The sequence below is a fragment of the Anabrus simplex genome, chromosome 11, assembly GCF_040414725.1.
Source record: "Anabrus simplex isolate iqAnaSimp1 chromosome 11, ASM4041472v1, whole genome shotgun sequence".
NCBI classification, from domain to species: Eukaryota; Metazoa; Arthropoda; class Insecta; order Orthoptera; family Tettigoniidae; genus Anabrus; species Anabrus simplex.
The window spans coordinates 95,804,285-95,818,716 of NC_090275.1; the positions used below are offsets into that span (position 1 = coordinate 95,804,285).

General features: G+C 36.2%; 1 protein-coding gene across 6 annotated transcripts in view; it reads right to left on the reverse strand.

The window, feature by feature from the left end:
• LOC136883478 (uncharacterized) overlaps positions 1-14,432 on the reverse strand; it is a 137,993-nt gene that overhangs the window by 34,403 nt on the left and 89,158 nt on the right. For 5 of the 6 annotated variants that reach the window (XM_067155812.2, XM_067155813.2, XM_067155811.2 and 2 more), the window contains exon 3: positions 6,272-6,379. The exons of the other annotated variant lie outside the window; for it this stretch is intronic. In XM_067155812.2, coding sequence (XP_067011913.1) covers positions 6,272-6,379 — 108 coding nt within the window. The remainder of the gene's footprint in view (positions 1-6,271; positions 6,380-14,432) is intronic. 6 annotated transcript variants of the gene reach the window in all.

The following is a 14,432-nucleotide window of genomic DNA, read 5'->3' on the forward strand; positions in this document are numbered from 1 at the left end:
TCATTTAAGTCTTATTCAGTTTTACTGACTATGATAAGATTGGTGGTGGTGATTATTGTTTTAAAAGGAATTCACGAATTTAGACTTTTGTTGCTTAGTTGTTCAATCATGTTAAGTGGCGATGAATTTTGTCATGATTGTCTTAAGGATAAAAACGCATGGTCATCGGCCCATATCGACAAGGAAGATTGTGAAGACAATTATAAAAATGAGAAAACATAAAGGAACGATCACTTGAATAGTAAGACAAGGAAGGAGGAGTCACTTTACATTAGATGCCCTAATATCACAGAGTTGGAAGAAAACGAAATGTGAAGGCCTACAATATACAAAGCTCATAAAATCGATCAACAATAACATTACATTGACTATTGTTTGTTGTAATGTGCTTTTTGTCTTCTGCTGCCACTTGTCTCTGATACATGGGATTGTTGCTGCGTACCGAGCATAATAACCTGCCTGAATATTGGCAGGAAGTAGGTGGGGCATTTGATAACTGTCTTCTTTAGTACGCCATTCCTCTGGTTCATAAATTTTCTGATATTACTGGTACGTAACACACTGGTTCATCATAGTATTCCAGCTATTCGATCCCTACTTTGAGGCACTGACTGGAATGAGCAGTGTGCACACTTACAGGAATAATGGCAAAGGAGTGTTCACGGCTGTCTGCGGCCTGGTCATTCCAGCTTGGGAACGTTGGACTGTTAGATTGGCAGCGTAGTACTTTTCATTAAAAGTGGGAAAACGTGCGGTTTTTCATTTGTTCGAGTATTTCATATGATAGCATTGCTTTTAAACGTGACCTTCCTACTGACGTCATTGTAAAGACCTAAGTTGATTTCAGTTGGGAAATCACAAAGACAGTCTTTCTGAGGATGCAAAAAGGCAGGTTGAGAGTGAGCGTCTGCCATTATAACGAAAACTGCCCAACATGATTCTGACTGGCAGTTGGCAAGTGGGCCTACCATCATAATGAAAACTCCCCAATTTGATTGTGACTGATAGTAGGCAAGGGGGCCTGCCATTACACTGAAAATTCCCTATCCCAGTCTTCACATGAGAAAAGACGTATGGTGACTTCCCCATCACGTTTCTGGGGTAACGTTAAGAGCTATGCGACTTAATACAATTTATTTAATACAATGTATTTATAAATTACAGGCCAACTGAGATATTTAAATAGATTTACATTTAGATATTCTAGTGTTGTGTCCAAGAAATCTCTGGGGTTTTCAGGATAAGAGCTCAGATGACACTCTCTAACAGTAATCTTATCCAATTCTGAAGTAGATGAAATGAAATGTCGTATGGCTTTTAGTGCCGGGATATCCCAGGACAGGTTTGGCTCGCCAGGTGCAGGTCTTTCTATTTGACGTACGTAGGCGACCTGTGCGTCGTGATGAGGATGAAATGATGATGAAGACAACACATACACCTAGCCCCCATGCCATTGGAATTAACCAATTAAGGTTAAAATCCCTGACCCGGCCGGGAATCGAACCTGGGACCCTCTGAAGCGAAGGCCAGTACACTGACCGTTCAGCCAACGGAGTCGGACTCTGAAGTAGATGAACACATCTGTCACAGTTTGCATGGATTCTATTCAGTGTCCTACAAAGTAGATCAAGTTCCCATGGTGTTTTACTGACATAAATATAAACATTTTAATTCAAATTTTACATCTTTTAATGTTTTAATTGTTTATGTTAATTTTCACAATATACACTTTCCTTAGCTGAAGATGTTCGGCAAAATTGGATCGAAAGGTGTGCTATTATAATTAGATGCTGAGATATTAAGTTAAACCTATGTAAAATTCATAGATTTGTTAATAAAGTAAGTACTGGAAGGTGAAATATTCTTTTAAAGAAAAGTTGAAGTACTCAACTAGAAACATGATTGATACAGAAAATTGAAATTTCTTGATTCCGACTAAAGTATAGACTAAACTTATTTATATACAGTAGATTATGATATTTACAAGTGCAGATTTCAAACAGTGCTTCTTAAACAACAGTTAATTATGATTTTATATATATATATATATTTCAAAGAGAATCTAAAACTTGTCAGATCATGCCGATTGTTAGTGAAATAACAAATTATATAGTTAGTAAATGAATATCTCAAAGTGAATTATACTATAACAGGACATGCTAAATTATATTTTAGGCTTGATTTTAGGTTGCTGACATTATGATCCAATCTAACTTGTAGACTACATTTTGTTTGAATAAATTACTACATTTTGTTTGAATAAATTACTAATGCTGATTAATTGTTCTTTATGAGGATGTGTTTGGAGGAGTAATGTAATATTTCATTGTTGGTTTGATGTTTTGTAATTGTGTAGGTAGTCCATTTGAGAGAGCAACTTCTCTGCACTGGAATCTGTGTAAGTTGATAAGGTGAAGGTTATCAGTCGTGAGCACTTATCATCAGTTAAACTCTGTGCTTCGATATATTTATAAATAAAATCACAATTTTGTCAGTACAATCCAAATTATAGCCCCATACTTTATGTTTATCTACTTCCAAAAATCCTTTGTGACAGTATAAAGACAGTGATGGGAAATGATTTGAAATTTCTTATTTTATTGTATTATAATTATTATTTTTTGTATAAGATTTTATTCTGTTTGGACTTTTGAACTTGGAAGAATTGTTTCTATCTCATTAATCTGGACCTATCCAGATCATTTTAAATTCTGTTTTAAAAACTCTTTTTTAAGGGTTATATCAAAATTATCATTAATCTGTGGATTTTAATATTTTCGTTTTTTAGTCAAAATTTGTGAAAGTGCCTGTATTTACATGCTCAGTTCTGGAAGAGATTTACCAAATGATGGCTTTTCTCAAACATTTATTATCACTGTGTCAGCAAGAAAGAGACTTTTTGATTGGGGATATTAAAAGTAAATGTAATTAGTGAATGTGCAAGTCGAAGGTGAATTCTGCATTCTGATTGGTTCTCTTTGGTGGTTGCACCATTCCTCTTTCTTGATCTAACCCCGCTTCTTCGGTGGGAGTGAGGTAGCTTCTATGTCTTTGATCATCTGACCATCTTAGTGAGTGACCGTGCTCATCCTTCGGTCCCCTCGTTGGAAACCCGGTCTCAGAGTAAGCTCTGTTTCTACCTTTGTTTTGGTTTTTAACTTCATTCAAATGTGACAACTTAGCCTTTTCTTACGCAGGAGTTTGCCCTTGAATTTCACGTTCACTGCTAATTTTGTCAAAATTACTTAGCTTCTCAGCTAACATCATTTATAGTGTTTGTTTGGAGGCAATACCCTTTCTTTTAACCTTTGTATTATGTTATAATTATTCCTTGGGCTTGCCTCCCAGTATTTCTGTGTCACCTTTCATATGTACGGAAAATCTATGCACATTATCTGAAGTGTTTTAGATAATCAAGTTTTGTGTACCCCTGTGTTTGGTTTAATTTCTATATTTGTTTGTGTAGATAGGGACTAGCCCTCCTTTTAGTCGATATGTATTATTGGATTAGGGTTTCTATAGGGTTGAATTTAGTGACCAATATTTTTTAAGCGTGCTGCACCTCTCTACGATTACATCTTATAATATGTAATTTTCCTTGTACTATGGTCTTTCAATTTTGAATTTCTGATTTTGTCTCCGCTTTAAAAAAAAATTTATTGTAATCCAAGGATATTTACCCTCTCCATTTTCTTTCATAGCAAAACGCTACGTTCCATCACCTCTCAGGGTTCCATGCCGCTTTCCACATCCATTCCGTAGTTGTCATGTCCCCTAACCTATGTTTTTTTGCATTTTGTGCTGTGATGATTTTGTTGAATCTAAGTGTTTCTTTTACTATGGTTAAAATTTAATTCTTTATTATTATTATTATTATTATTATTATTATTATTATTATTATTATTTCTGTAATCAACCATAACATGGTTACATCCGTAATCACTAATATCAAGCTTCAAAAAGCTTATCGGCAGCACTTCAGAGTTAAGGCACTGAGCATCGAGAGGCCATTTCTGTGCTGCTGGAGCCTCAGCCGCACACATCTGCTACCCCAATGGTGAAAAATTATTTGGAACTCATTATCTTGAAGATTTGAAAATTTGTTTAGAAGTAAGAAATAAAATATAAACAATAACATTTCAAACCCATACCAACTAGATATTTTACTTAAACAATATCTATCACGTGGTATGTATTTTACATCAAGACTTTTGGCTATGTTCCGAACACATCCTCATTTAAACCTTTACTTTTCCTGTCTGGACTGCAGTTCAGAGCAGAGGAGAGCAACCCATCTGATATTTAGACAGAATTCAATAACATAGGTTCAGAAGAGATTTCCACATTTATTAAAGCACTGAAGACAGAATTTTAACATAAAATATTTTAAAATTTCTCATAATTATCATCGTCTGGCTCCATGGCTAAATGGTCACTGGGGCCCCAGAGTCGGGAATTTTAACTATAATCGGTTAATTTCGCTGGCACGGGGGCTGGGTATATGTGTTGTCTTAATCAACATTTCATTCTCATCACAATGCACAGGTCGCCTATGGTCGTCAAATCAAAAGATTTGCATCTGGCGAGCCGAAATTGACTTCGGATAGGGTTGCTAGTCAGCTAAAAATTTTGATTCCTGTAGGAACAGCAATAATTATAGTTGCAAAAGTGAAATAGGCTTGAGTGTCTACATCCATACCTACAGTAAATATATGTTGGGCTCATACTATAAATCCTAGAAGACCAATTGCCATCATGGCATAAATTATACCTAATTTACCGAAGGCTTCCTTTTTCCCTGCTTTCTTGGCTAATAATGTGTGAAACCATCCCAAATCCTGCGAGAATTAAAATATATGCCTCTGGGTGCCCAAAGAATCATAAAAGGTGTTGGTAGAGAATTGGATCTGCACCTCTGGCAGTGTCAAAGAATGAAGCATTTAAGTTTCGATCAGTAAGTAATATAGTAATAGCTCTGGCAAGGATAGGTGGGGACTACTACTACTACTACTACTACTACTACATTAAGGGTTATAAATTTCATGTTGTTGGTCCGTATTGAACTGAGAATAACATATGAGTAACAACATAGTAAAGGTTTCCACCTATTCAATACAAAATATATTCACAATATTTTAAAATTACATGGAACTAGTTTCGACCCATCTAGGGGTCATCATCAGCCACATCAAAGCAAAGATCACTCTTGACGAAATCCTAAGAACATGTTCATTTTAACAGTAAGATTATTATGGAATAACAAGTGAATGTGGTAAATGAAAAGAGATGTTAGTATGGGACAGGTGAGTAATAGCTAATAAATATACAAGGAATATACATTAGAGGTTTGGAACAAAGTATAAAAGGGGGCTTAGTGTTGTAAAAATTATATAATCATGGAAAACAGTAAGTCTTTACAATGAAGAATGCAATGTGAAATGACACATAAAATTATATATGGCTTAGGAAGAGTGGAGGTGGTTTAGGAGGGGAAGAGGGCTTAAAGTGGGGTTGAAGGGTGTGGGAGAAAGGGTAATTGTCTCGGAAAAGTACCTTTGATTAAATTTAGGATTGAGTTTTGGTTGGCTGCATTATTGTTTCTGAGGAAAGTGATAAATAGATCGAAGAGTATGTTGGGTTTCTCTGAGATTTCACTGAGATTGTGACTGGCGTTAAAGTATTGGTCTAGGTGTATGTAGTAATTTTCCATTATGTCGAGTAAAGGGCCCTTGTTTGCTAATACGAGGATGTCCATGTCTTGTTCGATATTGGTGAAATTATGGTTATAATCTTGCATGTGTTGGCCGATGGCTGAAAACTTGTTGTATTTTATTGCGTTAGTGTGCTCGTGGTATCTGATGTTGAAGTTTCTACCGGTTTGCCCGATGTAGGTTTTTCCACAGGTGTTACATTTGATCTTATAAACTCCTGATTTTAAAAAACTGCTGGTCCTGTTGATGTGTGAAGTATTGTGTAAAACGTTCATGTTCTTATAGTTGGTTTTGAAGGCTATTTTAACGCCTTGTTTCTTAAAGATATTGGTTAACTTGTAGATATCGTGATATGGAATGAAGGAGCTGGACGATAATCTACCATCTTTAATAAGATGATGATGATGGTGATGATTAATTATTGTATTAGTGATATTGCAGGTGAGTCTAGACGAGATGATGCAAGTTTTCATCCTTGACCAACCAGAAAAGATGATATTTATGACTGAACAAACACTGAAGTTAATACTGTACACGCAAGTAACCAACCATTGTCTAACCTGGAAAACAGTACTCTTCATTGCGCACGAAGCCCCGGTCACAGCTGCAGTAGCCGTAGTAACATGTCTGATGAGGCATGCAAGCTCTTGTGCTAGAACACTCCTCGCCTAGAACAACACAGCATGCATGCGACTGTCAGAGGGTCAGTTGCCACACTCAAATACTTAGCTACCACTCACACTCTTTGTAAAGAAGTAATCAATTATGTTAATTGTTTAATGTCCCTTCAGATGTTATAGATTTTAAAAGACACCATTATGTCAGAAATTTGTCCTGCAAGAGTTCTCTTTAGCATGCTGAAATCCAAAGATTACTTTGTAATCATACTACAAATGTTAACTTTTTTCAGAAACTGTCAGTATCACAGGGCTAGAAGAAAAAGAACTGGACAGAGGACTGGGAGTTTACTAAACAATTAATTGTAATCATACTACAAAAGGAAAGGTTGTTAACTTTTTTCAGAAACTGTCAATATCACAGGGCTAAAAGAAAAAAGAACTGGACTGAGGATTGGGAGTTTTCTAGACAAAGGAAAAATAATTGAAGGGACTAGCTCAAATAATCAAGTAAATAATCTACTGACACGAGGCTGACATATTTGAGCACCTTCAAATACCAACGGACTGAGCCAGGAACAAACCTACCAACTTCAGGTCAGAAGGCCAGCACCTCAAACATCTGAACCATTCAGCCTAACATTTAAAAATGACACTCAAATGTCAGTTGTGATCAAGCCCACTTGGGAAGAGAAAGACAATGACTAACCAACAGTCCCAATGAAGTTGGCTCAGATTCATTTGGATAATATACAACTTCTCTAGGATTATTCACAAAATTATCAAGATTATGAATTTGACTTTTAATTTTAACTTGCAAATGCAAGGCAGTTTTTCAAGTTCATTAGCCACTTTGTAATCATACTACAAAAGGAAAGGTTGTTAACTTTTTTCAGAAACTGTCAGTATCACAGGGCTAGAAGAAAAAGAACTGGACTGAGGATTGGGAGTTTTCTAGATAAAGGACAAAAATTGAAGGGACTAGCTCAAATAATCAAGTTTGGAAAGGACTGATATTTCACTGCCTGCTTGAATGAGTCAGGACAAATTACAAACTGTTTAGGTGCCTATTTTAAGACAGAAGGTACACACCCATGTTTAAGAAAGTCCCTGGTATTTGTAAAGTATTCAGTGTATTTAAAAATGTAATTAATTAACGTTATTAGCTTTATTCCCCACTAACTACTTTTATATTTTTCAGAGACACTGAGGTGCCGGAATTTAGTCTTGCAGGAGTTCTTTATGTGCCAGTAAATCTACTGACACAAGGCTGACGTATTTGAGCACCTTCAAATACCAACGGACTGAGCCAGGATCGAACCTGCCAAGTTGGGGTCAGAAGGCCAGCGCCTCGAACATCTGAGCCACTCAGCCTAACACTTAAAAATCTGTTTATTCAGGCTAGCATGTCTTTTGCCATTAATCTGAAAATAAAGTATTGTAGTTCCAATCTTATGAGAATGGACAACAAATATAGCAAACAAAATGATACCGGTACTGTATTTATTTATTTATTTATTTATTTATTTATTTATTTATTTATTTATTTATTTATTTATTTATTTATACATTATGGCATTCATTGGATCACTTTAGTCGATTTTATAAAAAGGGTTTTTCATATTTCTGTCAGTCCAGTACTTCTTCATTCTCTTGGATCTTAGCTTTCTTTCTTCGTCTGAAATCACCCATCTGTTGATCTTGGTTTGCGAGTTTCTTGATTTTTTCTGTTTTGTTTTTTGAATATTCTACTGTAATTTGTAGTTCCCTCATATCTTCCTCAATTTCTGTAATCCATCAAATGTTGCTCTTATTGTTCCATAAAATCTATATATACAAAATAAGAGTTTTGTCTGTACATTGCTCAGAATTTGAAAAGAACGGTATTTCTGTATCGCTCACTTTTTACTTTTCCGTAATTTCTGCCTGCCTGCCTACCTGCCTGCCTGTCTATCTGTCTGTATGTACACGTATCACGAGAAAACGGCTGAAGAGAATTTAATGAAAATCAGTATGTGAAGTCGGGGGATGAGCCACTACAATCAGGGCTATAAATCATTTTACTCACACTGAATGAAATGGTAGTTTAGAGGAAGACCTAAAATTGAATTCTCAAATATTTATATTATTAGTGGTCCTATCGATAAATACTACATAACTAATGTTATATAGAATTAAATTTCCGATCATTTATGTCATACATTGTTACCGTACTGGCTTTGATAACACAGATATTCATGAATTTGTACTTTTGTTGCCAAGTTCATATCAACACCGAGCCACGAGACAATGGGTTAACAGAATTTAGTGAAAGTCGGTATACAGAGTTGGGGAATAAGAAACTACCGTCTAAGTTATAAACAATTTTATTCGCCCTGTATGAAACTTTAGTTTAGGGGAAGGTGCCTAAAATTTAATTTTTAAATACATACGTTATTGGTCTTATCGAAAAGTACTAAATAACAAAAGTTATAGAGAATACAATTTCTGACTATTTACGTTTTATTCAATTTTACCGTACCGACTATGATAAGAGTGGTACTTCAGAGTCGGAAGAAAACTAAATGTGAATGCCTACAATATTGAAAGCGCATAATATTGATCAACAATAACATTACATTGACCATTGTTTTTGGTGATGTTCTTTTTCTCTTATGCTGCGGCTCAGTTCTGATAGATGGGATTACTGCTGCATACCGAGTATAGCAGCCTGACTGAATATTGGCAGGAAATAGCTGGGGAGTTAGAAAATTTTCTTATTTAGAATGTCATTCCTCTGGTTCATACATTTTCTGATACCATACTGCTGGTACGTAACTCACTGGTTCATCATAATATTCCAGCTATTCGATCCCTACTCTGACGCGCTGCTTTGAATGAACAGTGTACACTCTTAAGGCAGAGGCTCACTTAGTAGTAGTAGTAGTAGTAGTAGTAGTAGTAGTAGTAGTAGTAGTAGTAGTAGTAGTAGTAGTAGTAGTATGACCTGGTCTAGAATTACAATTTAGGCATATTCCAAATTATAGCACCACACTTCACTAAATAACCCTAAATTCAACCCTGAAAAGAGCCGTTTCTTACAAAGTTCTTCTTCCACTTCACTTTTATTAAATTCTACATTCATTTTATTCAAAATTAGCAGTGAAGAGGGGGGTTTCTCCTCTGGCTTGGAGGAAAAATTGCCTCCAAGTCAGATAGATTTTTCCACCGCCAGTGTAGTGAATTGAGATTTTCCAACTCATTGGGTACTCCAGGAAACAGATAAGTAAAAGGGCATAGTTTTTGCCCTGGGACTAAGAGTGTTCACGGATCATGGCTGTCCGCGGCCTGGTCATTCCAGCTCTAGAACTTTGGACTGTTAGATCGGCAGCGTAGTACTGTTCATTGAAAGTAAGAAAATGTGTGGTTTTTCATTTGATGGAGTATTTCATGTGAAATCATTGCTTTTACTCGCGCCATTCCTACTGACGTCATTGTAATGACCTATGTTCATTTCAGTTGGGAAAACCACTAAGACAGTGTTTCTGAGGATGTAAAAAGTCAGGTGGAGAGTGAGTGTCTGCCATTATAATGCAATTCCCCAAACTGATTGTCACTAATGGTTGGCAAGCAGGTCTACCATTACAATGAAAATTCCCTAACGCAGTATTCATATGATAAAAGATGTTTGGTAATTTTCCGTCGCGTTTCCAGGGTAACATTAAGAGCTATGCAATATGATACAGTCTTGCTCAAAATGTGTACACTACATAGCCTAGAATTCTGTATACAATGTAGAATTCTGTAGCAAAGCACGGGTACATCAGCTAGTACATATATATAATAACATGTCCTGACTGACTGACTGACTGACTGACTGACTGACTGACTGACTGATTCATCATCGCCGACCCAAAACTACTTGACATAAAGAAATGAAAGTTTGGGGATATATTTAAATTAGAGCGTAGGTGGTCATTAAGGATGGATTTTTGGATATTCCATCACTAAAGGGGTGAAAAGGGGGGTGAATTGATTAAATGACCATATCTAAATCTCAAAAACTTAAAATTTTAGGGACGTAAAAAATTGGTATTTTGAGTCACCCTTAAAATTAAAGAAACATGTTTTTTTTTCTTTTTTTTCTTCAGAATATCCTGTTAAGGGGGGCTGAAAAAAGGTGAAAAATTGGTTGAATACCTTTTAAGAGGATACATATATCTCAAACACTGAAGATGTTACAGACATGAAAATTGGTATTTGGAATCTCCTTTAAGAATAAAGAAATACATACTTTTTTGTTTTTGGAAAATCCAATTAATGGGTGGTGAATAGGAGTGAAAAAAGGGGTGAATTTAAAAAAATACTATATCTACAGTATATCTCAGAAACATAAATTGTTACAGACATGAACACTCGTATTTGGAATCTCCTGTAAAAGTAACATAGATAATTTATTTTTGGAAAATTCACTTAAGGGGAACCGGAAAAGCGTGTGAATTTATAAAATGAGAATATCTACAGAACATCTCATTACAGACGTCAAAATTGGTATTTTTAATCTGTTCTAAAAATTTAGAAACATGTGTTTTTTGTTTTTGGAAAAACCATGCAACAGGGGTTAAAAAGGACTGAAAATGGGGTTGAATTCAATTTATTTGGATAGTGATATCTCAAAAACTGAAGATGTTACAGAGATGAAAATTGGTATTTAGAATCTCCTTTAAAAATAAAGAAATAGGCATTTATTTGTTTTTTGAAAAGCCACTAAAGGGGGGGGGGGGTGAAAAATTGAAAAATTAGTTGAATTCTTTTTTTTTTTTTTTTGCTAGTGGCTTTACATCACACTGACACAGATAGGACTTATGGCGACGATGGAATAGGAAAGGCCTAGAAGTTGGAAGGAAGCAGCCGTGGCCTTCATTGAGGTACAGCCCCAGCATTTGCCTGGTGTGAAAATGGGAAACCATGGAAAACCATCTTCAGGGCTGCTGACACTATCTCCTGGATGTAAGTTCAGAGCCGCGCACCTTTAACTGCACGGCCAACTCGGCCGGTAGTTGAATTCTTTGTATGAAGATACTTATATCTCAAAAACTAAAGATGTTGCAGATGTAAAAACTGGTATTTGTAATCTCCTTTAAAAATAGAGAAACAGGTATTTTTTGGTTTGTAAAATCGACTTAAGATGGGGGGAGGTGACAATAAATAAAGAAGGAGTTGAATTCTGTTTATGAGGGTTCTTATATCTCAGAAACTGAAGATATTACAGAAGTGAATGTTCATATTTTAACCTCTTTGAAAAATAAAGAAACACGTATTTATTGCTTTCAGAAAGTCTACTTAAGGGGCACGAGGAGTGGAAAGAAGTGAAGAATTTAAATTCTTTTTATGAGGATACTTATATCTCAAAACTGAAGATGTTACAGAGGTGAAAACTGGTATTTGGAATCTCCTTTAAAAATAAAGAAACAAGTACTTTTTCTTTTGGAAAATCCACTGAAGTGGGTAAAAAGAATTGGAAAAGCGAGTGAATTTCAAAAATGAATACGGGTATATCTACAGTACATGTCAAAAACTTGTCTGTCTGTTAGGTCATCAGCCCATAGGCTGGTTGGATCCTCAAATAGCACCACCAAAGGTTATGCGGTTATAAGGAAACCCCAAAAACCAATGGCAGCACCAAAATGAGGCGTACTAGGCAAGATGAGAAGTGAGGTAGTTTGCCATTGCTCTCCTCACTGGGTCAGAAAGTACTATTGCAGCACAACTGACCCTATGAGCAGCACCTTTCATAACACTCAGATGCACTTGTCATGCTCTGAATGTCATTACTCAGCACTACTCATACCCCAGCAACTTCCATATTGTCACAGCCATGGATGTTGACTGGGACTTCGGTGGAAGCTACACTTTACTCTGGCCTGTGCCAAGAGATGGATGCAAAAGTACTGTATCCATCAAGAAATGACAGCAGGCAGGTCAAAAACTTAACAAGTTACAAACGTGAAAAGTGGACTGACTCATAAATAATATTCAAGGTTTTGTGACTGAAATATGACAAGTTTTGGATTGGTAACCTAGGGATGAGAACGATGATCTAAGGATTAGCCCAGAAGCGGCGCGCTTATGTCATGTACGAAGGAGGAACAAGACGTGGATGGAGGTCAATGATCTACAGCCTGATCCAGGAGCTCTCTGGATAAGGGCGATGGAAGAATAAGAAGAAGAACCAAAGGCTTCTAGCTGAGTCTGACATTGCTTTCATTTACTTATATCAGGTTTCTCAATTTCACCTTTCCTGTGTGACCTCCACTGGTCAACTCTTATTCTTTCCTGACCGCGATGGTATTAGATTTGCAAGGCCAAGGGAGTATTCCATTTTCACGTCCTCGGGACCCTTCCCTTTCTTTTACTGATATCTTAACTCTTTGAAATGTTTGACCTCTTCTGTCTTCATTCTGATTAGTGTAAATGAAGGACGGTTGGCCAGCAGTACTTCCTCTTAAAACAATAATCACTACCACCACAATAATCAGTCAGTATAACGTAACTGTTGATTAGCTAGTGAGGATATTTAGGCCACAACCAACCAACCAACCGACCGACCGACCACCACAATAATCACTCAGTATAACGTAGCTGTTGATTAGCTAGTGAGGATATTTAGGCCACAACCAACCAACCGACCGACCGACCACCACAATAATCACTCAGTATAACGTAGCTGTTGATTAGCTAGTGAGGATATTTAGGCCACAACTGTTCCAAAAATTCTACAGGATCACAATTACTTATTGAATGATATTATATGTGTCTATATATACTTACATTCCCACAACCGAAGCAAATACTGAATCACTAAGCTATTCTTCATTTTACGTTGGCGTTTGAAACCACAGTGCCTGATATTGAATATATCGCTGTTCACCGGGAGCTGGCAAGTTACTTCAATTGATCTACTCATCTTCAGCTTCAGTACGATTATGGATCTACATATGTGTTCGATTGTGTTATGACTTTGTGCCTGACAGTGTATACAAGCTAGCTCATTTAACCGTTCTCTGCTTTTCATCAACATTATAAGACTTTGCCTAACACTGCGTGTGCCATACTGCCGTTCAGAAAATTACGCACTGTTTCTTTTAAGTGACTTACATTTTACTTCTTCCGAATTTCACAGTGTATATCCCTGTCATTTTTATATTGCCTCTTCTACTGATCTGGAGTGAACTTGGTCTTTTATTTTCTTCTTCTTTTTCCTATGCATTGTTTTTCATGTTTTAATCGGCTGATGATGACCTGGACTAGGGTCGAAACCGGTACCACTTCTACTTATTATTAAATAAGAATGTAATCACTGTATTTCTTATTCTTTTGTATTGAATAGGTTGAACCTCTTTATTTATTATTTCATTCAAATATGTTTCTTCTGTAAAATCTGGTCTCACTTCCTTGTGCGATAAAATTTTACTAAAATGATTTTCCCATCTTTCCATGGGAATAGACATTGCGAATATTAGCTGCTTTGTCTGTAAGGCTTGGAAAGGATCCTTTTCTGCAGCTTTTGCTTGTCTAATGGCTTCTTTTTCAGTGAATTCCGTTTGCTTTCTATTTATTAGTCTTTTGTATTCCTGCCTTTGGTGTTGATATTCCTCCAAGGTTTCCTTGCATTTTGATGTTTTAAGACTTCTTAAACTGGCTAGAGTGTCTTTTCTTTTCTGGTAGCACTCTGTGTCAAACCATCGTTTTGCTCTTCTTGGTCTAATCTGAACAGTTGCTTCCTTAATCATTTCTACTATGGTCCTATCTGCTTCGTCTAACTTATTTTCTGCAATGAGTAAGTATATACTTTAATGTAGTTCAGACATCTCTTCTAAAGCTCTCTTGTCTAATTTACGACTAATGCCATTTGTATTTATCATTCTTTTTAATTCCTGTTCCTGTTTAAGTTCTGTTGATATCAGAATATGCTTCCTTATCAATGCCCCATCTGTTTTCCATAATTGTTTCTGACCACATGTTGTGAACCCTCTTGTAAATACTAAATCCAGAGTACTCATGTCGTTGTGACATATGTCACTGTATGCATCCTTTTTATTTATTAGATTTAGTCCCTCTTCTT